General features: G+C 42.4%; 1 protein-coding gene across 5 annotated transcripts; it reads right to left on the reverse strand.

The window, feature by feature from the left end:
• Positions 1 to 1,929: 1,929 nt before the first annotated feature.
• Positions 1,930 to 26,290, reverse strand: cnot1 (CCR4-NOT transcription complex, subunit 1). 5 transcript variants are annotated; one of them, XM_063480211.1, is made up of 49 exons: positions 26,178 to 26,290; positions 24,467 to 24,764; positions 23,863 to 23,970; positions 21,279 to 21,377; positions 20,013 to 20,081; positions 19,472 to 19,526; positions 18,250 to 18,453; positions 17,953 to 18,121; positions 17,497 to 17,623; positions 16,781 to 16,891; positions 16,473 to 16,643; positions 16,226 to 16,353; positions 15,714 to 15,954; positions 15,425 to 15,544; positions 14,985 to 15,107; positions 14,699 to 14,850; positions 14,014 to 14,161; positions 13,603 to 13,801; positions 13,394 to 13,507; positions 11,820 to 11,944; positions 11,428 to 11,714; positions 11,272 to 11,350; positions 10,872 to 11,120; positions 10,620 to 10,760; positions 10,349 to 10,528; positions 9,997 to 10,113; positions 9,800 to 9,910; positions 9,596 to 9,673; positions 9,079 to 9,256; positions 8,605 to 8,759; positions 8,099 to 8,395; positions 7,865 to 8,005; positions 7,585 to 7,689; positions 7,314 to 7,433; positions 6,851 to 7,045; positions 6,538 to 6,680; positions 6,307 to 6,415; positions 5,926 to 6,095; positions 5,354 to 5,585; positions 5,019 to 5,267; positions 4,761 to 4,924; positions 4,528 to 4,645; positions 4,331 to 4,432; positions 4,037 to 4,210; positions 3,789 to 3,938; positions 3,523 to 3,703; positions 3,180 to 3,312; positions 2,964 to 3,098; positions 1,930 to 2,869 (listed from the first exon to the last, which is right to left on the reverse strand). In XM_063480211.1, exons 2-49 carry the CDS (start codon positions 24,566 to 24,568, stop codon positions 2,791 to 2,793), a joined length of 7,137 nt encoding a protein of 2,378 aa, XP_063336281.1. In that variant the 5' UTR covers positions 24,569 to 24,764; positions 26,178 to 26,290; the 3' UTR covers positions 1,930 to 2,790. The 5 variants fall into 5 exon arrangements, with proteins under 5 accessions (XP_063336281.1, XP_063336284.1, XP_063336282.1 ...); XM_063480214.1 differs by having other exon boundaries at positions 8,605 to 8,738; positions 10,872 to 11,111; positions 14,014 to 14,164; XM_063480212.1 differs by having other exon boundaries at positions 10,872 to 11,111; positions 14,014 to 14,164.
• Positions 26,291 to 27,057: the final 767 nt, after the last annotated feature.

The raw sequence follows: 27,057 nt of genomic DNA on the forward strand, positions 1-27,057 counted from the left end.
CCTGGGAATGAACTCATTTGTTTCAGGTGTGTTGACCCAGGCTGAGATCTAAAACCTGCAGGACACCGGCCCCGAGGCCTGGAGTTCCCCACCATTGTGTAAAATCATTCCTGTTTTGGGCGTTGGCTCATTGTTACCTCTGGACTTAGGGCTGTTCGATATAACGATATATATTGGATGACAATATAAAAACATCTATCGTTTCATTTTACGCTATCGTTTGTTTCGTGGTGTCGTAAAATAAACTGTTTACGGCAATATTTTTTCATCGTTTTGATGGTCACTGTAGTGCAGGGGTGGGCAATTCCAGGCCTCGAGGACCGGTGTCCTGCAGGTTTTAGATCTTACCCTGGGTCAACACACCTGAATCACGATTACTTCGTTACCAGGCCTCTGGAGAACTTCAGGACATGTTGAGGAGCTAATTTAGCCGTTTAATCAGCTGTGTTGGATTAAGGACACATCTAAAACCTGCAGGGACACCGGCCCTCGAGGCCTGGAGTTGCCCGCCCCTGCTGTAGTGTCTATATTAATTTCTTAAAGTTCTCTCTTTCTCTTATATTTAATATAACCACACTACGGACGGACAAGCGCCTGTTTTTACGTGTTGTCGTTAGCAACAACGACGGTAAAACCATCGCGTGGCTCCGCTGTCCGCTCGTTTGTTTTTGGACAAACCTTTCACAATAAAGCTCAAGATCCTGTTGAGACTTTTCAAAATAAACTGAATCACGTGAAAGAGTATGCAGAAAGTTTATGGATGAGAAGCAAAAAAGAGCCGTCAGGTGCTAAAAAAATAAACCTTAGACTCAAACTTTGAAAGAAAATGTCGGCCGTTACAACTCATGTCTAAAAATGTATAGTTTCATGCATCGGTTAAAACACTCGACTCCAGGTAAAGGACGCCCACCTGGAAACACTTCACACAAGTCGAGCTGCCCGAGACTCACAGAATTTACATAAAATGTTAAATTTTTGTGATTTATATCGTTGTCAGGACGATACATGTCTTATATCAGGATATGAGATTTTGGTCATATCGCACAGCCCTATCTGGACCAGTTGTTAACTTTAAGACTAAAGCAGCTGAAACTGATTTTCAACCCCGTTTGATAACTTAAACTTCCCATAAGTTTTGACTTGATGCTTAAGAAGCGTTTGATCTTTTGAGCAGTGTTCATGTACTTAAATCTGTTCAAGTGGTGCTGTCTTAACGTGACACAGCCAAGCCTCATTAACAATCAGGATCGTCTACAACTGGTAGTTTCTCTTTGGCAGCATATACAGGATTTGACATCAGATTGACCAATACCAAGTCCAAGGACCTTCTCCAACTGAGAAGTTCTCTTTAAACCATCACCTAAACATCTGCAGATCCCTAGATGATGAGTTCAAACCCAACCCAAATGGTCAGCCTCAGATGTGAGGAAACCGGTTATGATGTTTAGAAACAATTCCAAAGACTCAACTATAAACTGCTGCCGCACCAGCATCACCGTCTACAGTGAAGTATTTGGACTGAGAGTGCGCCAACCAAGAAGCCCGGCTACAAAGCAAAGACCTTTATGCTTAACTGAAATTACTAACTGCCCATATGGATAAGCCAAATGTCTTCTGGAGAACAGTTCAAATTTAAATGAACTCTGGTCACTCTTTAGCAAACAGACGGCCAGAAACTCGCTGACTACAAAAAGCATTTGGCTCAGAGTCCAATTTTCACTCTGTAGGTGACAGAAAACGACAATCGCGCCCACGACCGGACGCAAACATCCGACTACAACTGTTGAGTACTTCACTGTGGTATTAAAAGCTGGCTTCCTAATATTTAAAAACTAACATGCTTGAACACTTATTACTGCTAATACAGTTAGTCCCACTTTGTTAATCTTAGTCATGCAGTCCTGAAAGAAGACAGATGAAATAGCAGTTTGAATGCTTTATTTACTGTATGTATGCATACTGCAGTTAAGTAGCAAGAACTAAAGGCAAACTAGAAAGGACTACAAAATACAACACATGGACCAATACATTTACAAAACATTCAAAATGTTACAAAATGGGCTGTATTGGTCCTCCTATTGTTGTTCTTCAATTTGGATCTTTATACAAATTTGTCAAGATACAAGGTTTCCATCACTGCATAATTTTACACGTGCCAGGGAGAGACTTCCAGAGCCAGTTTCGAATGGACAAACCATCAGCAAACGTTCTCCACCAACACACCAGTAGACCCCCACCCCACCTGGGAGAACTACATCTTTCTGTCCCACTTGGAGATAAAAGGAATCAAATGAAAGTAGGCAGCTTTTCTCGTCACTCTACCGTTCAGCCGCTGAAGAAAAACAACAAAAAAGCCAGGAAAAAAAGGATGTGTGGGAGGGAAGCAAACCGAGGACTTTGGTAGTGAGTGAAAATATGTTTACATGTCTTTACATGTCAAGATACATTTTATTTGACATGTGCATTGCTTTCCACTTGTCTACTCTCCTATTCTCCCTTTTTTTTTTTTCCAATATTTACATCAAAGCGTCAAAAAAAGTATATTAAACAGCATGTCCCGATCCATCTCATCTCAACTCCAAAGGGATATGACAAAAAAAGGGGGAGGGAAAAAAAAACCTAACTAGATCCATGAGCAGTAGTCCTTTCATCCACATTCCAAATGACTGTGGTTGCCAGTTTATCCAGTGCCAACAGTAAAGAGGGAGGTGTGTATGTGTGGGGTGGTGAGGGGGGTGGATCAAGGCCACAGCATCTCTCCGGAGGGCTACGAGCTGGCTGGTACACAGGCTAGCTGGCACCGGTGCCCTCCATCACCTGCTGGGCCTGCTTCTGTCCCATGCAGCACTGGGCGACAGACTGAAACAGCCTGAGGAGAGACGGGAGGAAAAGACATCAGCGTCGGTTTAAGGCGCCACAACTACAGCTGCACCCAGACATCGCATATCAAACAGGCAACATACTTTTCAATCTCGGGGGCACAGTGCACAAAGTCGTGGCTCCAGAACTTGAAGGCAGGATTCTTGATCAGCTCGATGAAGGTGATGAGGAGACCCCACGGGTGAGGCCTGTTCACTATCAGCCTCTCCAACAGAACCCTAAAGAACAAGGAGGAAACGTTAACCAGGTATTCGTAGACGACGCTCAACGACATCGTCTGGACATCGGATCGGTCTCACCTGGTGATCTGCTCCTGGATGGCCTCAGTGTTGGCCTCGGCAAACAGATAGAGCATCGTGCAGCTGAAGTAGTGAGTGTGACTGTTGGGGTAACGCAGCTGATTGGCGATCGCATTCAAGAACAGGTAACGCCCTGGAAAAAGACAAAATCAGAAGCCTGATGAGAGCTTTCATTTGCTTAACGTCAGATGCTCAACACCTAAAACTCCAGCTCCGTCTGTACTACCAAGATCCAACAAAGACATTCGTTATTTGGGTGAAAAGAGCTTTAAACACAGTTGGTTTCTAAGGAGTAGTGTCTAAATATCTATGAAAAGACCTTATTTTAATGCTGCTAGCCTACCCTCAGTGTCCAGGTCCACAGCCAGATTCTGGAAGATGTCCATGTGAGCAGAGTGGGTGATGGTGCTCATGGAGGGGGTGCTGCCCTTATTGTGGATGTGAGCGATTGCCTGTGTCCCCACATACAACACTAGAGCATTGATCAGCTGGATGTTGTAGCGGTTTCCTGGTTCATTAGACACCTGGGAGACAAAAGATCGCCACAATCTCGTCACACCTTTGTGCTTCTCTTACTCCTGATTTAAAGTAAACGGACACCAAGCCTACCTGCAGGTTACTACGGAGCTCAGACAGGAACGTCACGGGTGAGCGCGTCTTCAGATACGAGTCCAGATCCTTTTTGAACTGTGAAGGCATCACGCCTGTGAAGTTTGTGAGAATCCGTGGAGCGATGTTGATCTCGCTCAGCATGTCCACCTGCGGCAGGAATCGATAAAGGACAGGCCTATTACATCTTTCAGTCTCGAAACCAACTTGGCTCATATCCACGATTCACACCAAAGCGCTAATCGAACCTTCAGGTTGGGTGTGAAAGGGTCAGGAAGCCTCATATTGCGTGGAAAGGCACTGAGGATGAGGTTGCGGAGCTGGATGCAGTTGGGTGGGATGACGTCACAGAAGCCATAATGGTAATCGCACAGAAACTCTGGGAAGTCGTGAAGCAGAACCAGGAGCACTCGCAGCGTGCCCTGAATGGATCATCAGAACAGCAGACGTTTTCTACACATCACTCAAAATACTCCGTGCTTCAAGAGCAACATTAAAACTTAACAGCCAGGATATTGATTAAAATGACACTGAAAGATCACCTTGTAGAGGATTTGCATAGGTTTGTTGAGCTCTACGTTCCTCAGGAAAGGGGCCAGGTACTTGAAAAGATCAATCAACAGTTGTGCGTACATGGGCCAACCCTAGAGGACAGCATCGGTTTAGAACAAATATTCAAAAACCATTCAAACAAAAACAGCCATGTGATGTTATTTATGTAAGATTTCTCCTTAAAGACCTTCTGCTGTGGGGTGTGTGCAAGCATCCTGGCAATGAAGATGCGATGAGAAATCAGTTCCAGCCAGGCGTACACAAAACCAGGTGCTTTGGTGGGTCTCAGGATGTGGAAGGTATTGCTGCAGATAAAGGCAAACGTTGGACGACCACATGGACCGAAGAAAACATCACAAGAACTCGCCAAACTACAGTTTCTCGGCAGGACGAGACCCTTCAGAAAAAGCGACTACTTACCAGAAGGCAGTGAGTGTCTGGAAGTTGATGGTTTCCAGGACATGTTCAGGGGCGTTGAGCTCCAGCAGCAGCATGATGAAAATGCGGTGATACGGCAGCTGCTGGAATTCAGTCTGACGAACATCGTGGTCCTGGATCAACACGCCAACTACAATACCGAGCACCTGTGGAGATATTAAGGTTATACCATAATGAAAATGAGTGAATCTGGGCTATAAATGATATATCAGAACAATATTCAGTGTTACGTGGGTGCACCTTGTTGAGGAGGTTGATTTTTGTCACTGTGTTGGTGGCCTCTCCAGAGTGTTTCACCAGTAGGGCTATGAGCCTCACAAAGGCATCCAGGTTGTGGTAACATTTGGCTCTGATGATGGCTGCACTGGCTGCTGGGTTGTGCTGTTGTTCAGCTTGTGCCCGATAGCTAATCTCCACACACATTTCTGTGCACAGCCGGAAGAAGCGAGTGATCAGGTCATCCGTCTTCAGAATTCCCTGCTGGTGCATCTAGGAAAAAGAAAACGGGGATGCAAACATGAGTAACAGGACTACTTTTTAATCATTCCCATTAACTAATAAATGCTGATAAAAACCTGGCCAACAAAGGCAGAGAAAGCTTTGGTGCTATCCCTGCCAGCAGCAGCTGAGTGATACAGGTTGACCCATTCCCTCAGGAGGTACTCCGCCTTCTCCCTCAAGCCTGGAGGATCATCATATTCTGACGCCTGTGAAATCCCAGAGTGCATCATGAAGTTAGGTCCACCATGGGCCCGGTCAATCATGGCTTCATAGTTGGAGCGAACCACATCCATCAACTGGGGAAGCCTAGAAACGAGGTGGTAGAGGGTGTAGGAATCAGGTCTCAGCACACTACACCTCCAGAACTATTCATGCCATCACAGCAAAGGTCAAGCTAGGGTCTGCCACCTCAGACGAGCAGACCACAAACACATGTTCAGATCACTGAACATCAAACACATGTAAGCGCAGTGAGCAAATGCCATCACAGAGCAGAGGGAAACATTACCGTCTACCAAGATTTTGCACTAGCATCATAAAACTGGCCAATGGAGCTGTAAAGCAGCCCTGAAGGTTAATCTGCAGCCTCAGATTGTAGCTATAATCATTCCACTTCCAATGAATTAAAACTGCTGTGGTTCATTACCCCTCAGGTGCATTAGCTCTGGAGTGTGCACAGGTCCTCATCAAAGTCTCAATTGTGTGGAAGAGGTCAGCTTCTGTGACGTGGCTCACACTGCGTTCATCCACCAGCAGCAGCTTCACCAACTGCATGGCAAATGCAACCGCCATGTAGTGCAGTCCATTTTCCATTGACTGGAGGGAGGAGGGGTGGGGAAAACACTTTTTTAATTTAAAAACACATTAACAGAGCAACCAACGGCAAAGGAAACTGATTCAATCAGAAAAAGCATCTTTATGCCTCCAGAATTTTTATTTCACCAACTTACAAAACAGATGTGATGACCAGTTAATGGCAGTGAACAGACAAAGACGGCTACCCACAGAAGTAGAAATGTGTGTGTACCTGTGCTAGGTGCAGGTCATACTGCTGCATATTTACAAGATGGTTCCTGATCAAAAGCTCCACCGCCTCGACGTTGTACTTGTATTCGTCACGGCATTCAATCAGACACCTGCGAACATGAAGCAAGTCAGAGACACTAAATTTAACAGATTCATGGAAAATGTTACAATAACTTTTAGGATGGTGCAGGATATCCCATTCTGTACAAAAACTGTTCCAACATAGACGCACCTGGTGATCTGCTTATTGCACCACTGTGGGCCATAGGCACGTCCATCCTGCAGGGCTTTAAGCACCAACAGGTGGCACTCCCTGTAGCGAAGCAGCAAGTCGGCATCGGCGCCACTCGTAGCATCCAGAAGACCTTCAACAGCCTGGAGGATGGAATGAGCATTAAGACCTGACCTGTCTAACAGCGATTGTTGAAGACAAAACGACATCAGTTCTATAAACTGGTTCTAAGTATGCACAAAAGGAGCAGACAGCTACTGTGTGGAAGACGTCTAAGAGCCAAAACTAAACCAGCAACATTTAGTTATCCTACCTTCTGCAGCAACCCAAGCGCTGCAATGCCATCCCTGGAGTTTCTAGCCAGAGCCACAGCTTCCAGTAAGCTCCGCAGAGCCTGGGTAAGAGGGTTCATGGCAAGCGCTGGAGGGATGGCATGAAGATGCTGCTCCAGGTCTGCTATGCACTTATCATAGATCTGAGCAACATCATCCGTCGCCCATGCCTGTTGCTGAGATATCGACATGGAAAAAAAAGAAAAAAAGTTTGAGTTAAATATGGCAACACAAGAAGTATTTATTTAAATGTTGCTTTCTGAGAGACTCATGCACTGAATATTCATAAATGATGACAGAATAATAAATGATACTCTCTCCATGCTACTGTAACCTGCAGGACAAACTTCTAAACATGTTATCAGTTCTGTAACACTGTGGTACTTTTCAGCGTTCAGCTCTTGTGTTTGGGATGAGTGCGTGGGTCCCTGAAAATAAACGTACCTTCATGGGCTGAGCCAAGAAGCCAGTCGGTTGGGAAAGGTCATTACTTGGCAAGAAACCTGGAACGTTTCTAGCAAACTCCTCATACACAGCCAGCTGCTTAGGGTCCACTCCTCCCACCTGCAGCACAGGCACACCGTTACTCAGAGACTGTATCCACAGATTATGAGTTCTTCTTGTTGCATCTCTTCAAATTAATACAAATTCAGGGCAGGTTTCCATTGTTGATCGTGCCTTTTAAGATAAAACTAGCATGTTACAGTGACCTCACCTTTAGCCTGATCTGCTCTGGCATACGTTCAGCCTGGTAAGTCAGAACAACGGGATCACAATAGCGACGTCCCTCTTGGCGTGCATGCTTCCTCAGCTCAAACTCCTGGAAGAGTAAAAAGGAAACAATGTCAAGAAATTTGACTTAAACATTTCTACACAGTTACAAAGCTACAAGTATTCACCACTCCAACTTGGGCCATAGGCCAATGATCAGTTCCATGAAAATCCAAGTAGATTTGTATTTGTGCCTTTTGAGTTAGTCCCCTTTAAAGTCTTACCGTGGCTAGTCTCTTGTCCATTTCAGGGCCGGCCTTCTCCACTGCTGTTTTCTGAATGAAACAGCAAGCAAGTTCACAGTTGTCTTGAGCAATTCTGGCTGCAGCCTCTTCCATCATGTCCCTCTGTTGGGGTGTTGGTGCCTAAAAGGAAAACAAGTTTGTTATTTGATGCATGCTTTTCCTCTTTCTTCTGTAAACTAGCAATTTAAATACACACCCTCGTGGAGGCCTTACCCTCAGAGCTGCAGCAAAGCTATTCTTAAGGTTGGTGGCAATGCTCATGAGCAGAGGCTCACGGCAGGTGATCATGGCCATGCCAGCAGTCAGGTTTCTCATCATATGGTGCGCAGCCACGCGCATGCGGGACTCTTCAGAATCCAGAGCAAAGTCCTTCCTGATGATCTGCTCACAGGTCGTCATTGCAATTTTGATAGAGCGATCGACCACAGGGTGCACCAGCTCCTGGACGGCACGCTCCACTGACTGACGCACACATTGCTTTAGCTGAGGATGAGCCTGCAGCAGAGGGATCTAAGAAAACAAAAGAGCGGCCCAAGAATGAGAGAAACGACTAAGAAGAGATCCAAATACATGAAATGATTACTCATATTAATTAGTTACTCTCGGTGTCATCAGGTCCCTGAGGGCATCTAGTGTGCGTAGCTTCATGTGTGCATAGAATCATGAGAGTCTACAACTCTGCTCAGACGCGAAAATCAATGCGCAGTCTTTCTACTTACGTTGACATTTATATTGATGTGGGGAGCCAGGCCTGCCAACGCATACACATTGATGTCATGGTAACTGAACTGCGGGGTGGGGGGCCCGGTCGTTGTACAAGTGGTGGTGGTTGCAGCTGGGGTGGAGGGAGGAGCTGCAAATGGAACAAAGTCTCCTGTTGGTCACAAAATGCTAATTTGATTAAATAAATCACAAGAAAAGGCAAAACAAACAGCAAGCACACAAAAACCAACGAGCTTCTTAAAGTGTTCTCAAAGGAAAACTGATGGCCCCAACATGACAAGAGTATAAGTAATAATAAGATTCTGATATGTTCAATTATTTAAAGAAAACAAAAAAAAAAACAAAAAACAAGACTATTCAAGTTTTAGACGTAACAGAAGTAATGCATTTTGTTTCTACATGACAAAAACAAACATTTGAGATGTTTAAACTACAAAGACAATTTAAAAACAGAGGAATAACATGATCACCTGCAGTAGAGACTGGCAGCATCTCCTCTGGAGGTTTTGCCTCCTTCTTTGGTGCCGATAGCTGCTCCTCGAGGTTCTTTAGCTTCTCCTTGTCCTTCAGCAGGTTTCCTGGCTTCAGCTCGTTGATGTCCAAAGATAAGTTCTTACACAGAACTTCAATCTCAAACTTCAAATTCAACTGTAGTAAACAAAAGCATGGAAGCAATGAACGTCTGATACCTTTTTATTTACCTAAGGAAGCGTCATTCAACTGTAATTTTATTCATGACGTTAAGTGATAATGACGGTTTAGACAAGTGCAGTTTTCAGTGATAAGACATCCTGCTATGCATCATTGTGCATTTAATCTTAATTGTTAAATATCACTCAGCTCAGTGCATCCAATCAAAAACAGGAATTATGGGAGGCAGCTCCACTGTTGTTACTGTAAATGTAACACAACCTGACCGGAGTTTAACACTACAGTACAAATCCAGATGTGTTTTCTAAATAGCAACACACAAGGCCAACTTATTACCTTGAGGTCATGTTCCTGATGCAGCTCAGCGAGAACATTCATGATGGCCATAGTCCAAGGATTCTGGGGTCTGAAAACCTGTGGAATCAAAAATATAATCACACTGAGTGGTTTGGACATTTTCCCCCCACTGTATATATAGAAAAGTTGGTATATGGGTCATACTGCTTAGTGTCTACTGAGAAGTACACCTATATTTCTCACCATGCTTCGCACGCTGGATTCCAAAACTTTGGCCACAAAGGGAACCACATAGAGCAGCTCCTGCTGGCCTTTCACATAAGCTTCCAGTAGCAAAGACTTTACTTCTAGATCCTAGAAGGGAAAAATAAAAATTAGGCCACTCTGAAGCACAAAAACCAGCAGATAATTTTACGGAGCAAGTAATAAAATGCTCTTACTGTATAAAGGATAGGCTTGTTTTTGGCCAGTGTAATCATGCCTAACCAGTGGCCAAGGTTCTTCAGCAGGGAGCGATCAGAGAAGTTGGCAGCTGCCTTGTCTGAGGTCAGAAGCACCTGAAAGACGCAGGGGGAAAAAAAAAAAAAAAGATAGTATTTTACAAAGGACGACAGTTTAGCCAGAGCAAAACCAGTTTACCCAACATAATAATGTGGCGTGTGAGAAACGTATGAAAGTAACTACAAGCGCTTCACACTGGGCAAGTTTTTGGCAATAAGACACCAGAGCTCATCCAACTTTTGGCAGGTGTCAAACATTGCACTGAACTAAATATTCAGTCTTTAAGTCTACCTTGATGTTCCTGTAGGTTTCATTAAGAACCATCTTCACAAACTCGGGGTTTTTGAGTGTGTCCAAAAAGTTCGAGTAGAGGCTGTGAAAGTTGGGCTCGATGCTGACTCGCTTCATCACCAGGTACTGAGACACCCAGGGCATAAACTCCTCTTTCACCGTCTCTTTCAACTCTTCGACCTGACAAAAGAAACGTTCTGCTTTTAAAAAACAGCATCTTTGATTATTAAGGTTGTTCTAATGCAGTGATATTTCGTTTCTTTGTCTTTACCTTCTGAGTCATGTTGGACTGAGAAAGGTTGTTGAAAATAAAAGCAATCTTCTCCTGGACATTCTCCGGAGGTTCTACGATCCTTTCCGTTTGGTCAGTAGCCACCAGCAGGGTGTCAATGTTGGTAGTGTTTATGGAGGGCTGTAGGTAGGAACGGAGACAATTATATGTATAATTTGTCCATATGTAAACAAACAATTTTGTTCAGCATTACAAGGCTGCCACATGGTGTCCGGTCAAAACTGAACTCACAGGCACATCCTTCTTGAAGTTACTGGGTGTCGGCCTTGCGATCGTGGACGTCTTGGAGGCTGTGGTTGTAGTCGTGGTGGTTGTGACGAGGGTGCTGGGCTGGCCTGGCTGTGGGGCTTTAAGGCCGGCAGGTTGCTGCGACTGTGCCTGGGCTTGTACTAGAGCCAGGCTCCCAGGTGTGGTGATGGACCCCTGCATCTTCACTGGAGGGTCCCGTGACTGTTGTCCATACTCAATATACTGCACACACAGGATATTTGAAGATGCAGAGCGACAGATTTAATTTAGCTGAATCAAAGGCGCGCTTCTCTCTCCAGCCAGAGAGAGGACTAAGTAAAACTTAATGAATGCTGATAACAGAAAAAGGATGACCACAAATAAATTAAGGAAACCTGATTACCTCTTGTAAATGGTGGGGGAATTGCAAGAAGTGACCAATTGAAGCCAGGTGCTGACAGTACTGAGGGTAGTCCTTTAGTCTAGAAAAAAGAAAAGATGTCAGCCGTAACATAACGCCTTATACTTAGACTTGTTTTGCAAAAGAAAAAGCTAGCACCTGTTTTTGAACCGATCTAGGGCAGCAATTCCAAAGTAATACATTTTGGATCCGTACGGTTTTCGTAAGGCTTCAAGAACATATCGGAGGGCCAAACCCAGGGCCATGTAAGTGACGAGACCTTTCTCGATTATTCCACCAAAAAGACAGGCAGTGATATGCAGCTCCTTGTCCGGGTACTGGGGGAAGAATCTGTATTCCTCAAACAGGTTTCGAAGCATGCAGTTGAACACCTCTCGCTCCCGCTTGATGGTAGAATCCTTAAACCTTTGCAGCATTTCCAAGACCTGCATGAGTGCAATGACATCACATAAGAATTGTTTGATAAGTGTGGAAAGGATTCTATTTGAAGAGAAATGATAGTCGCAGAAAAATGTCATGTAACTACTCACTTCATCCACAGACATGGTTGGGTGAGGTGGGTGGTTGTAAATGCGCTGGAAGTAACTGTTTGCTTCGTCATCTATTTCCTTACTAAAGTGCTGGTTTGCTTCGGGCCACACCTGAGAAAGGTCGGCTGGGAACAGAAAACCATAAGTGATGATTTTAAGTCCAATAATGAATAAGAATGCACTCATTTTCACTATAATAAACACAAAAGTGTCTTGGTTTATCTACAACACGGAAGTGACATTGTTTGTGTTGTTTAAAATTTCTTCACACACAAGAAAAATAAAATAAAAATTCCCATAGGGGCCCTTTTGGAAGTGTTACAGAGGCGAGCAAACACAACAACAACAGCTGAAACTGAATGACCTGATTCAGCCCAAAGTACAGGCGAGAGCTGGAGGTCAATAACAGCTGAGACAACTTCTTTCACTGTTCACCTTAAAACACCAACATCTAGGGCTGTGCGATAAGACCAAAATCTCATATCCCGATATAAGACATCTGTCGTCCCGATAACGATATAAATCACAAAAATTTAACATTTTCTGTAAATTCTGTGAATCTCGGGCAGCTCGACTTGCGTGAAGTGTTTCCAGCTGGGCGTCGTGTACCTGGAGTCGAGTGTTTTAACTGATGCATGAAACGACACATTTTTAGACATAAGTTGTAACGGCCGCCGTTTTCTTTGTGAGTATTTATTACAGAGCGTGCTGCGGGGAAAAGCCTGTTCTAACGTTTGAGTCTAAGGTTTATTTTTTAGCACCTGACGGCTCTTTTTTGCTTCTCATCCGTAAACACTCTGCATCCTCTTTCACGTGATTCAGTTTATTTTGAAGAGTCTCAACAGGATCTTGAGCTTTATTGTGAAAGGTTTGTGGAAAATAAACAAGCGGACACGCGATGGTTTTACTGTTGTTGTTGCTAACGACAACGCATAAAAACAGGCGCTTGTCCGTCCGTAGTGTGGTTATATTAAATATAAGAGAAAGAGAGAACTTTAAGAAATGAATATAGCCGCTACAGTGACCATCAAAACGATGAAAAAATATTGCCGTAAACAGTTTTTTTTTAACGACACCACGAAACAAACGATAGCGTAAAATGAAACGATAGACGTTTTTATATCGTCATCTGATATATATCGTTATATCGAACAGCCCTACCAACATCAATCATGTTCATCTTTATAGACTGGGTGAAAGAAAACAATTGTCTCCTCGTCTTAGAGGCCTCTAACAATTCAGTACTGTAGACAATTATGTCATGTTGAAGAAGCTGAAAAATATTAAAGTGGGGCTGTCAGCAAAAGCAGACAAGGAATGGAAGACTGATCTGCATTTCCTCTCACACTGAAGTCTACAATCATTTTATGTAAAACAAATCACCAATTAACTTGTTTCAGGAATAAAATCTCATGTTAAGGAAACTGTTTTGGTGCGGCAGACAAAGTGCCCTGAAAGCCAATTTCTTTAGTAAGTGATTATTGTCAAAAGCAGAGGAAATACAGTGCTGAGCAGCGCAGGGCGGGGCTCTCAGTCACACCACTACCACCACCACTTACAGGCCTTCATCTTACTCTGCTGAAAGGTTGGTGGGTTCAGGCCCGGTGTGCTCATCTTCCTGGGACCAAAAGGATCAGTGCTCCCTGCCGGCATCCCTAGACCAGGACCGATGCCCGTGCCCAGTGGACCTGGAAGTAACAATAATGTCACTTTACTTTTTGAACTACTCTGCTTCGCACTTGTTAGCGTGTTTGGATTGAAATACAAAAACCTGAGGTCATACCAGGGAGTTGTGAGGGGAGGCCGGAAATGCTCCCAAAAGGTGTGCTGGGATTAGGATTTGGAAGTGGTGGAAAGGCTTTTGCTGGAGACTGGGGATTATTGAAAGGTGTATTCACTGGGGTTGGGAAACTTATGCTTGGATTGTGGGAAGTAGCTGTGGGCACCAAACTCAAACCGCCAATGCCACTCAGAGGGTCCATCTAAACAAAGGGACATAAGAAAGTTAAGCAGGCAGGAATGGAACAGAGCTACTAACGTCAGCTTTTTACAGTAAAAGAAAATCAAACATGACAGAACTGTTACAGAAACCCAAAACATTTATTGTACACTTTATAAAAGTGTTAATATCAAAATTAGCATCCACAAAACCAATCATGAAAATGTATTTCAAAAGACATGATATGCAAGATACCTGTACAGGTGAGATGGCATCTAGGGTGCTGGTGCTCGGGGCACGTCCCTTTGGCATTACACCTGGTGGTGGCTGTCGGGCTTTATTCATTACATTGCTGCAATTAGCCACCATCGTCAGGATAGTCTCCGACAACTCCTGGGATACACTGCTAAGGATTTAAAACAAAAACAACATACACGTAAGACAGATGTTACACTGCATCGAACCAACGTTGGGCTCCACTCGAAGCTCCAAAAGTCCAAGAGCCATCATACAAAAGCCCCTTTTCCTTTAGCACCTACTCGGATCAACTCGCCACGGTTTTCCATTAAGTCACAGTCTCTGGTAATAAAATAGTACCCGCACGGCCGAGGTTCAAGTGATCCGAGCAGGTACTGAAATGTGATGTCATCAGAGTGCATGCTACTGATTGAGAGATGAGTCGTGAAAGCAGAGTGTTCACGAAAATCACAACCGCCATTTTCATAACCTGGCTACAATTAAGAAGAAAAAGCCGCGGCCCGAGTACGATCACCTCTGCTTGTACCTTTGTTGTAGTGTGTGTGTCGGGTACCAATTACGTCACAGGACGCTCGCTTGTGTTGCTATGACGATGACCACGCACAAAAGGTGGCGCTCAATTGCAATGGAAAAACCAGTCGATCCGAATAGGGGCTAAACACCAGGCTTTAAAGTTCCTCACCCAGCACATGACTGCAAGCAGGCTAGCATGGTGGCTAGAGTCTCTGGAGGCAACTGGGCACTTTTGGGCTGGTCCTTGTCAGGAGCCAAACCCCCCATAATGGATGGACAGCGCCTCTTCAAGAACGTCACACAAGCTTGGATGAAAGGTTCCTGTCACAAGAACAAGAAATATAATTAATACAAAACCAGACTTTTCATGAAATATGTTTAATGTTACACTAGCATAAACAGGAAACCCATCTAAAAAGACATATCGATTAGCAATCATTAGTTTAAAGACCTACCCCGTGCTCTCTAATTTTGTCAGTAAGCCATTTATCGAGTTTGAGGTATTCACGACGCGAGGCAAGTGCAGCGAGATCAATAACAAAGGCAAACGGAGTACCATTCAGCAGCATTGATAGAGACTGTAGAGAGGAAAAACACATTCATGTTCACATTGGGTTCATTTAATAATTTGTCTCCATTTATTACATGAAACATTTAATAATCCACCTTTACAACTATAGACACGGACTCTTTAAATCCAATAATCAGATTATATACAGAGGTCTGTTATTGCAGCAAATACAATGTTTTTAAATATTAAATCAAAAAAAGTTTCCAAGGAGAGAACTGACATGCTATACAGCGTGTACCTTTAGCCTCTACCTTAAATTCAGATAAAACGTTACAAGAGTACAAAAACTTTAATGGTCAAGGAGAACACAGTATTCTAACCAACCTTTAAGTCCTGGGCCACATCCAGGATGCGAGATAACTTTGCTTGGTCATACTGCTCCCCTCTCATGTACCATTCAGCCATCGAATGCATAATTAGCTGACGTATGGAAGGAGACTGTCCCTGCAAGACAGACAGACACACAAACAGTTTTGTATGCAAGCAGGATTTTTTTTATTTTTTTGAACGACGCACCAAACTAGTAGAAAACAGGAGAAACACTTAACTGAAGACATGACTTGCCAAACAACATGTTACCCAGCAACACTGAGATCTAATAACAAACACCAACCTGTCCATGCCAGGCATAGTGCAGGATAATGGCGGAGTTGGGGTGATTTCCCAAAAAGATGGGCATCAGGGTGGAGATGAGCTCGTGGCGCAGTGTGTGCCACGAGGTGGTAATCTGCAGTAACGCCAGCACCAACATGTCGGGGCAGTGTTTGATCGGGAAGCTGAACAGCTGCTTCACCTGCTCATACTGGCCCACCTCAGACAGTCGAAGCAGACTCTCCACCAGATCCAGACTTTTCCTGTGAAGAATTACAAAAAGATGAGCGCTTTGTCAGAGATTTAAAGTGTCATGGTAAACTTGATTTGAAGTGATGGATTTTTTATTTATTTATTTTTAACGTGAACACTTCAGTACACGCAGAGGTCTAACTTTGCCTCCAGTTTAAGAGACCATCAAGGACACCTCAATTACATTTTTACTGCTTTAAAGCAAAATCTGAAGCCACAGTAAGAAAAATCCGCAACTGGCACACCGTTCTGCAGAGGCAAGGTGATATTCAATTTCCATACCATGTGGCAATCTCTCTATTGTCATCCTCTGGTGGGGCCTTGAGGATGTCAATGGCCACAGTGTGACAAGGGTAGTCGGCAAAGCAAAACACTTCTGGGTTCATCAGGGAGTGTTGAATGAATGACAACTGGAAAAATACAGAAAAGATGCATTAAACTACACAAATCTATTCCAACTTGACAAAGATTCCTCTCATAATTTTCCCCAAACACCTGAATTTTTACTCTCTTGATGCACATAAGTTACCTGTCCCTCAGCATGTTTCCAAGGCCGATAGATGAGATCCACAGGGAAACTTTCAATGCCCAGCCCTCTCTGGATCCCATACACCACTACCTGCAGGCCTTTGCTGTCTCGGATTATAAAGCCCGGGTGGTCCAGTTCATATGTCACCTCTTTGAAGTTGAGATTGGGATTCTAGGGTATAGGTTAAAAAAAAAATAAGCAGTGAAAATTCAGTCATTAAAAAGGATTTCTTTTATTTTTGTTAAGTTTTCCATTTCAGTGTTTCCTGGAAAGTTTCTGGTTTTCAGATGGACTGACAGTTCACTTACCACTTCTTTGACAATGTCGATGAGGACTTCAACGTTCCACGTATGTGTCTGCGAACCATCGTTCTTATCTTTCCCATCGCTCCAGATACCGCTTCCTGGAGCAGAGATAGACTGCAGAAAGAGGAAAGCCATCAAAATCTGTGTTTGAGCCACCGTCTCCACCTTTGTCCAGTACCATGGGACAGAGTGCACTCACATTTAAAAACAAGAGAATTAAGAGCAAAGCAGGTACGCCTGGGTTTTGATAATGTTTCTTTTTAACATTTAACATTAACCCACGGTGTGAAGGCTTAACTAAGAGGGACAGAAAGAGTCGAGTGTTGAAGGTAAACTGCTACATGCTTACAGAACACAGCATCAGACAGAGGGGCAGCTCGGCCTTGTATGATAACAGGGTACTCTATTCGACTTCATTCTGTCAGTTAAGGCCGACTACAGCATGAAAATAAAACATGTGCACACGGAGAAGCTGCCTGACACTGAGAAGTCCACAGCTGTGCTAGCCAAATCTTTAACTGGTTGATAATAAAACAGTGTGAACTGCTAGACTGTCTCCTGCACTCAGCAAAAACAACAGCAGTTTGAATCTTCATGTTTGCACTTACAGTAGTTCATGGCAAGTCTGTGTGAAGAGAAACTAACTATGAAGCAAACCAAACAGCGTTCTTACAGTTTCCTGTCCCCTCCTGGCCCTTCCGTCAAATAAAGTGTCTCACCTGTAGTGGGATGCCGTCAGTTAGACCAGAGTGGGTACGAGCCATCATGCCCAGGACTCTGGCTACCTGGCTGGCCGTCACCTCTCTCACCCCATATTGGACGATTATGTTTCTGCACTCGTCCAGACTGAAGAGAGGAAAGAAAAGGTCAATGTTGCCTACAATCCGTCATTACTGAGCACTCGCATGTAATTTCAGACCAGAACTTATATTAGGACAGGATTAAGTAATAACTCACTTTGAGGTTTGTGATAAAGCGTGTTCAAACAATAAAAAGACTGCCAGTTTTCTTTCATATTTATTTAACACAATTTACCAAACACGCAAGAGCTTCTTGGTGCCAACACACGGTCGTTCAAATGATTACTAAGAACTTGGTGACAAGACAAATAATTGTAGTCACAGGTTTCTTTTTAAATCGCTTTGTTCACACAGTTTCGAACAAGCCACACTCACCTAGCACAGAAACCATAGCCAACTTCTTGAATGAATTCTGCAAGAGAACTCTCCATCCTGGTCTTAGCTAACTCCCCCGAGTCAGGTAGGATCCTGTCCATGAGAATGTCCCGTTTTTCAGGGTACAGCAGTGGTGCGAGCACCACAGGACAGCGCTCCTGGGGGAAATCTGACAACAACACACAGAAAGCGTGGCAGAGTCAGATTGGGAAAACAAAACTGGACGTGTCACCATATCGAGTCAGTCTGCGTGCATATTTAAGATTTACAATCAGCCCCCCAACTGATCCTCCATACCTCGGCAAAGTGTTTTGAGGAAGGCGTCAATCTGCTCTTGCCCTACCCCACTGGCTCCCTTCTGTCCAAACAGTAGATGGGAGAGCAGTAGGTGCAGCACCTCTATGGCAATGTCTTGGAAGCCACCTTCTTGGTTTCCTCCAAGATCTGCGTCAACGTATGACCGCAGGAGGTCTGGAAGTTTCTGCTTGATGAACTGAGCAGCTGAGAGACAAAAACAGTTTGTTATCATGTGCTTTCCTGTGTACTATGTTAAAAAAAAAACCATTAGGTGCAGCTAATGTGAAACATTTAAGTGATTAAATGTTCTGAAGAATGATGGGGACAGTACGCCATGCCTTCCAGAAATGATTACAATCAAAGCACACAATGCTCCTTAACACATCTCCGCAAGAAGCGTGTTTGTGTGCAAAAGAGATGAACTGAAATCTTGAAACAAACTCAAGCATTCATTTCAGGATTTCTCTGCATTGCTAAGCGTGTGTGTGACAGGCCAGCAGTGGAGTGGGGAGAAACAGCACTGCACTTGGATGTAATACAGAACAACTGTGACTAGTGGGAGCACAAATCACCTGTATCAAAAGTTTTAAAGACAAGAATTACTTTAGTTTCAAGTGAAATGCAATGCACTGTCATCTGTGCGCTGGACAGTGCCTTAGCTTACAGCTGAAACTACACAAGAAATGTTTCTTGTACTAAGCACAAGAAAAATCATCACTAAATACAGACTTCATTAAGTTTAACTTTTCAGAATTTTAAAGTCAAGCTTTGTTTGTAGTTTGTTTCAAATACAGAGTGCAGCACTGTAAAGTCAAACTACTTCTGACACATTGTGACATCAGTGTTTTCTCAAGTCTGACAATTCCTGCTGCCGAGGTTATATCCATGACCCAGGGAAACTGAGTTAATGATAAAAACCCTGAAAACCGTGTATTTCACACCTGAGGCTCAACTCTCGCGGCCCGATACCAAACGACTAACGGACCGGTATCGGTCGCGGGCATAAAGAATGCAAACTGCATACCAGCAGCAGACTACCAGGCTCATTTCAGCCAAGATTTCAAGACAATTCAGGAAGAACAAGCATGAAATGTATTAGTTCATCTTTAGAAATACAAGATTTGTTGGAAATAACAGTTTGTTCACTTTACTGACAAATACCGCTAGAAAAACATTTATTTAAACCCAGTGAATAAACAATGAAGGTGTGCTGAAAACTTACCAAAGCCACGAAGGTCTGTGTTGCTGGAGTTGAGCAGAGCAAGGCCAAATATAACCTGAGGGGTAAAAAAAACAAAACACTTAAAAGGAGAGCCTAATGTTTCCTTGATTTCATACCGAGAATCTTTAGATCAAAAGTTAACTTTATATTCATACAAGTGCCAAAGCTACTATACTGCATTTACATTGTTTCCACTTGATCCTTACCACCTAGTGTCATACAGGCCACTTGACCTTAATTTGTCATTTTTCACTGAAAAGTTACAAAATAAATTCTCATCTTTCAGGAACTATTTGAATTTTCTGTTTAGCCCAGAATGGTGGGAGCTACAGTAAAGTAAATCAATGCAAAGCTGACTTCTGTCTGTTCAGACAACAGCATATGTGAAAGCTTTGAAGCTCGTCTTCTCTTCTTTCCAAAACAGTTTGAATTTTGTTTAAGGGAAAAACTATCACGGAGTTACAGTCATTTAAAGAGTGCTTGTAAAATGGGCTCGCTGATGGGCCAATGGTTTAAAATAAAGTTAATAGAGCAGGCTTACCTCTTGGACTTTGCTGAGCTTAAGAACTTTGCTCAGTTGAGTGAATAAGTGAGCAGATGGCTTCAAACTCTGAAAGACAATTTAAATCAACAATGAAAAACCGCTTGTTATCTCGTGTTTCACCTGAAGGTTGAAATACAATTTATTGTTATTATTCGTAAACACCTTTAACATGTCGGTACAAACGTGGGTGTCTGAGTTTGTCTCTGAGCTACTTAACCCTTTAAGACCATAGAACCAAGTCCGCCAGAGCTTATCTTTATATTTTTTATGCTGTACTGCCAATTTTGGGAGCATTTCAAGTTGCTATGCATCAATACAACCATTATAGCCCAAATTTTAATAATATGTATGCATTAAATCCATAGGAACTACATAAACTGCAAAAAGTGCAATAAACTACCAAAAAAAAAAAAAAAAAAAAAAATCATTTGGGGGTTGTTTTTTTTTTTTTTAACATTTCTAGTTAGAGAAATTTCAGGTTTATCCCTCAAAACTGTAAATACAAAAAAGTTGCACAAAATAGTTTCCAACCACAGGAAATTTATTTTGAGTGTCTTCATAGTTTTATTTTTGAGATGCATCATTTTTATGGACTGCAGGAAAAACAAAAATAAATATTGTAATGCAAATTTGCAAAAAACAAACAAACAAACAAACAAAAACAAACAGCATGTGCATCAAAAACTATTTCCAGCAGTGCAAATTGAGTTCCAAGCATCCCAGAAACAATACAGAAAAGCATAAAGTCAAACAGGACATTTAAAAAACACCAGTATAGGCTTATAAGGCCCTGAAGGTAAAAAACAAAAAACAGAAACTGTTTTCCACGAAAATGATGTCACTTCCAGTTTTGGGCAGGTAATGGCGGATATGTGATAGTTCGCGCTGACGTCTATTCCAATGTAGGAAGTGTTATGAACAGTTGATCGGATCGGCAAAGCGTGTTTCTGGAATATTATGGTTTTGTTGCTGCAAGTGCTTTTTACGCAATTTTTGCAAAGCTATATGTGGAAGGAAACTGTGACTTAGGACAAACCGATGGCAAAAGATGTAAGTACAACTCCTCCGGTATGATATGCAAAAAAAATTATTGCGCTAGCTTACGTTGTTGCAGTTTTACAGGGATTTAAAAATAGTTACGCAAAACAGAGCGTGCCCGCTCCGACCGGTTTTAAAGGGTTAAAGCCCAACATGTAAAAAAGTGGTTTAATAGATCAAGAGCTCATCTTACTGATACGCTGACATTTCAGCATCTTTCCTTACCTTCTGGTAGTGCAGGGGATTGTCGATGGCGTAGCACAGAGTAGAGATAAAATTTGGTTTTGATATCAGCGACACACACTCCTGGATCAGAAACTGTGTCTTTGACAGGTTGGAGATAAAAAAAAAAAAAGTATAGGGTGAAGAACAAAATCAGAGAATTCATAAAAACAATAACCAGATTAAGCCATTTTAATTAATGTAACTTTCCTAACAGAGTTACCAGTGACTTATGAAGTATACGTTTCCCCACTTACAGGGGCACAGAGACCGCGGTGAGCTGTCAACACACCAAACTGCATCTTGGAGAAAGTGTATTCTGTTTTTTAACAATGTCAAAGACATGAAGAACGTGCATTTCGGGGGTTTAAGCTAATTTTCTGATTATAATAGCAGTGTCCTAAGCAAGGATTCATCTTTCTTCTGCAAGTTTTGTTTGCCCAACTCCACCATTACCAAATATGAAATGTATAAGATTGTCATTAACCATAAAGTGTGAAGGAGTTGATAACAGATGCTTGGGTCTTACAGCTTACAACATCAGAGCTCAGTTAATAAGTTACTGTCAAAGTGAAAAGAAGGTACTCGTACTCTTGGACAGCCACCCACAGTGGACTCTTACTTTGCTGCTGGAAGGTGATTTTATTACAATAGTTGCTCCAACAGTTTAAAGGTAATTTCAAGGGAAGATGTATTTTCATGTTTTCATGGCCAAGAGCTTTCAGAAAATGACAGATTTAATAACAAACGATAAATTCACAAATGAAGAAGAAAAATAAATATGATACTAAACAGGAATTGATTACATCAGCCTTTTACGTATTACTGGGGCTCCAAGAAGCAACAGCAGTCCGACTCTCAAAAAGAGATGTGAAACTAAACCAGAGGTTAAAACGGTTCTTACCAAGTGAAACCATTTTACATTTTAGTTTCCATATTGCAACCCCCTAACCCTAATGTTTTGTTTACACCATTTTTATTCTTTCCAAATAGAGTCTAGTTGAAATTTGAGCAAGATAAATTTGACTTTTTTTTTTTTCTATATTTCTGCCAAATTACAAATTACTGTTGTAAACACAACCAATAATAAGTTAAAGGAAAGTTTCAGGCAACTTTAAAAGACTGTTGTCACTCCAAACAACTTCAGAAAATAATCAGAGTTTCTGGTCATCCACTGCTAAAAGCTTACGTGTCTGTTTGATGTTAGTCATCAAGTAAGATGATGGCAGTGCCAGGGTCAGAGTCTGTAACTACTGTATTTCTGACACGTCAAACGCCTATATCCTTATACATTACATGAACTGGTGTTCAAAATGGAGAAATTGCAGCCAGCGGTTGTATATTTACAGTTATTATCACTACAGCAAAAACAAAAACCCCAAATGTTGCAAAGGCAGTCTAAGGAGCAAGCACGGACAATTAGTATCAGGCCCATCTCCATCCCTAAGGTCTAATCTCTCAACTCTCACAGAGTTCACTGATGCCACATGTGTTCACAGCTGTATAGAATAGAATGCCTTTTACTGTCACGATTCTCATGTACAATGAGATACAGAGCATCTCCTACCCAATGCAAACATGTGGGAAAAGAAAGGGGGTGAGGTGCACAGCTCTGCAGCACTATATACACATGAACAGTAGTCAGAAAAAAATATAAAAAGTAAAAAAAAAAAATACAAATCTGCAATAAAATAAATAGTGTTCTAAATTTACATGCAATAAGCCACGCTGTAAATAAAGTAACGCACAGTAGTGATGGTAGTCTGTTTAAAGTCGTTGGATTGGAGGGTGAAGGGTGTTGTCAGTGCATGTGTGAGTTCAGGGTGGTTATGGCTTTTCTGTAGTGCTTGAGTGAGTCATGCTCAAAATACTATAAAAGGAATGGGACATTTTGCTTGGAAACAACATCCCCACTGAAATTTGAAAGAAAAGAGGCGCTGTTACTTTGTTATTGGTCCTCGTTTCTGTCATTCTAGCAGAAAAATGCCAAATTCAAAGAAAGCAATGAACATATCCTGTGTAAACATTTAAATTTTAAAAACACCATGCTGCCATTTGGCAGCCAATTTCTTATCTACATGCTCGATGTAGATTGAGGGCATGGCACTCTCCAGTCTTTATGGATCCAACAATTTGTCAGGATCAGGCCTTAAAAAAACACCTTAAAGAAACTGAGGTATTCTTCCTAAACAAAGTGTGTGTATGCTGTGAACAAACAGCCACCTTGGATGATGTCAGTGAAAACATATCAAAGGGTAACAACAAACAAACTTAAAAACATTTAATTAAAATGCCACACCGCACCTCCTTAGATCCCCCATCAAAATCTTTTTCCAAGTACGAAGAAGTTGGGATAAGCAATGGTTGAGCAAACTGAAGAACAAACACGCACACTGGGCCACCGTGTTAAAGCTAAGTGTGTTTTCCACCTAATGGCTCTGCGCACATCCCTTCTAGTAAGAGGAAAACCTGTCAAATCCCACTCAAGACTTTTGTTTTGCTCCCCTGGCAATATTTAGCTGCAGCCTTATATGACAACAGCACATGTGAAAAATCCAGAATTCAAACGTCTCAAATTTAAAGTTACCTGGTGAAAGTCCTTGCCACTGCTTTTACCATCGCCACTGAAATCCACATGGGAGAAGAGACAGCGTAGTAGATGCCTGTCTGCCTCAGGACCGTGACGATTTACAATCTGGGAGAGCACATGAAACACACCAAAACGTCAGAACATGTCACACAGACACACTAGGCCATATAAAGTTCAAGTTTTCATAACAATGTGGCCACAAGTGAAACGTCAAAACATTAAAACAGCAAGATCGTGTCCTCTTTGCTCCTCCTTTCACCGAGGGAAAAAGAGCACTGCCCAGCTGATCCAATAGTATCTTGAAAGTGAGCCAACTTAAACTTCTGTGATACGCAGACCCTGATCAACATTGGGCAGGCTTAGCGTATTAGCATTATAAAATTTACAAACACACACACACACACACACACACACACACACACACACACAAAAAAAAGCTCTCTAAAACAGAAGAAAAATGCAATTTTTGGTTTAATTAAGGTTTTAAACATCTACAACTTTAAGTGAATAGAATATCTTGTGATGTTTAAGTATTCCAAGATATCTGTTCGCAAATTTAAAATTAAATAAATAACGGTAAAGACTTTTCGCTACCACTCACATGCTGTATTTCCTGCTGGCTGGCTCGGTAGTTTTTCTTTGTTAAATTGTCCACCAGATAGCTGATTTGAGACAAAGCCAGCGAGAGCGAGTCAAGATTCATTGCTGGTTGGGGCGGAAGCAGGCGGCCGAGCACGGCGCAAAATCACCATTATTCCCCTTTAGTCACTTCAGTGATAAGTTACTTCTGCTCCCCCCCCCAAAAGGTGTGAATAATGTTGACTTCCAAGGTAATGGTGGATGGGTGGCTCCCGGTGCTAAGTAGGTAGAGTCTTTCAGTTTAAAATCAAGTTCAGCATCTGAAATAAGAAAAACAAACACAAAAATCACTTTGAAATATAAGAGAGAAACTTACTTTTGAGCTGCACTAAACTTTATGTGCAGCTTAGGGGCCACTAATGTCCACTATCAACACAAACTATGGCAGCCTATGAGGCCTACTTGAATGACAGACCCAACAATGCAGTGAATAGCTGCATGGCTACTTATCTGCTAATAAATTCAGAAACAACAGTGAAAGAAGTTACTGCCACAGTTTGGTACAGCATATGCACTAAGATTGTATAGGGTTACATAAACTACACTAGGCCTTAAAAGCACCGTAATGTTTGGAACAGAGTCACTGCGGTTTGGTCACTTAATGAAATGCCCCCCCAAAAAGTACGTGGCGTTAAGAGCAACCAACCCTGAGTTTACAATGAGAAAAGGACAAGTGTGGAAATCACACACTGAAACAAAGAGCAGGCTAACGTAACTTACCAAATCTTGGAGAGTACCTATACGCAAGCATGAGACATTTTTATGAGCGCTAACAGATTCATAATTTACCCAAACGTCTTAATATGCGAATAAAGACAACGTTTAAAAAAAAGTCAAGATTCAGGGACTCGGTTCATGTAGCAAGTAGTGAAACATGCCAAATACTCTAGCTAACTATCACCATGACGCTGATAAACACTTGCTATGGAGCAGTTAGCCCTTATGTTTACCGAATATTAGCTTAGTATTAACATAAAACATAAGATGTATTATTGTTTACTCAGCCAAGTCTAAACGGGAATTTAAATCGGATCGATACCATTCGTCGCTGGTTAAACACCAACTTTAACCCATTACCCGGGTGCGAGAGTACAGGCTAATGCTATCTAATTAGCAATGTGAAGCTAACAGCAACGTGAGTCCCGTTTCACGTTGGTTATTGTTATACAGCAGAATCGAATAAAATTGCATTCCTTTTACACATTCAGATACAAGTTGTTTATGTAAGCAACTACTAAGGTTTGAAACGCCACATTTGGCCGGAAGCCTGAAGGCCGCGAGCGCAATACTCGGACTGGTTTTGCGCGATCATGTCAGCTAACGTTAGCACCAACCTTTTTAACGTTAGCCTCGCTCTCTCTTCGGGCTCCGACTAGTTTATGGAATCGCTAACACTTTACTTAAAACTGCTATCTTCGGACATAACGTAAATCTCACGTGTTACCTGAACAAATACACGTATACAGCGGTACCTTCGCTACACGAAAAACTTTGCTAAATTATGGAATTTTTACTTTTTTGTGTTCACCAATATGACAGCTGTTTCTCAGCAAGTAGACCTCCCCCGCTCCGGGAGCTAACGGCTATTCTCCGTATCAATATCGCTGCTTTTGTCCCAATTTCTCAACCTAAACCAATCCACGATCATTTGTTAAATACATCACAAGCCTCACCGTGCTCTCAATAAAGTAATTCAGATCCTCATCTCTTTTTGTTTCTCGGAACAAACTTGACGAAATGGAAGGGTTGCCGTGCCTTCAATTCAGTTTGATTTTCAAAATAAAATGGCGACTGTCACCGCCGCGGCGCGCTCACGGTTCGAGAGAGACGAGTGCGTGAACTTATTCGCGCGACACACACCGGGTGCCCGCCGGCACACACCTGAAACCGCCACATATTCAGTCAGTATTTTATTCATTTAAAACGATAAAAGCGAAGAAATTATATAAGACAAACAATGAAACTGGCGATATTAAAAAACATATCTAAATAAATAGGTTTGCTGTACAGATTTTTTCCCCCTAAACTAGGAAGGAATACATTTTAGAGGGACCTTGCACAAATTTCACACGTGAAGGTGAGCAGGCTGGTGCTCTGCAGCCTGTGCTTTCTGTTTCTTTTGTAATGATGAAAATTATGTCACTGGGGTTGCAAATTCAGGGACATGGCAGACAATTTGGGTTTCATTAGGCTGTAAATAAAAAAGGATGGTACGGCTAAACATAAAAAGATCCCACCTATAGCCTGCAGGGTTGGCCAGATACCTACAAGGTTGGTCTGACTACAAGCAGGCAGAAAGGCAGTTTGGTGTCAGTGTCAATGTCAAGAAAATAAATGAGATATAGATTTCAGGAGGCACAGAAAGTGGGGAAGCAGGTGTGAAAATGGTCTCCAGCAAGGATTTTACCTGGAGCCAAAACACTTCCTTCCTTCCTTCTGTAGATGTGTGGTTCGTGCATCACCGTGTGGCGTGGTGGCTGCTCTGTGACAGGGAAGAAGACTCTACTGAGGGTGATAAAAGCTGCACAGAGGATTGTTGCCAGCAGCTTCACC

Source organism: Pelmatolapia mariae, linkage group LG7 (assembly GCF_036321145.2).
Source record: "Pelmatolapia mariae isolate MD_Pm_ZW linkage group LG7, Pm_UMD_F_2, whole genome shotgun sequence".
NCBI lineage: Eukaryota > Metazoa > Chordata > Actinopteri > Cichliformes > Cichlidae > Pelmatolapia > Pelmatolapia mariae.

Coding starts and splice junctions, on each gene's coding strand:
- cnot1 (XM_063480209.1), bottom strand. CDS start 24,568: ATGAATCTTGACTCGCTCTCGCTGGCTTTGTCTCAAATCAGCTATCTG. Junction 15,545..15,713: donor ACTATGCCTGGCATGGACAG/GTTGGTGTTTGT, acceptor TCTGTCTTGCAG/GGACAGTCTCCTTCCATACG. Junction 9,674..9,799: donor AATCCAGCGTGCGAAGCATG/GTGAGAAATATA, acceptor TTGATTCCACAG/GTTTTCAGACCCCAGAATCC.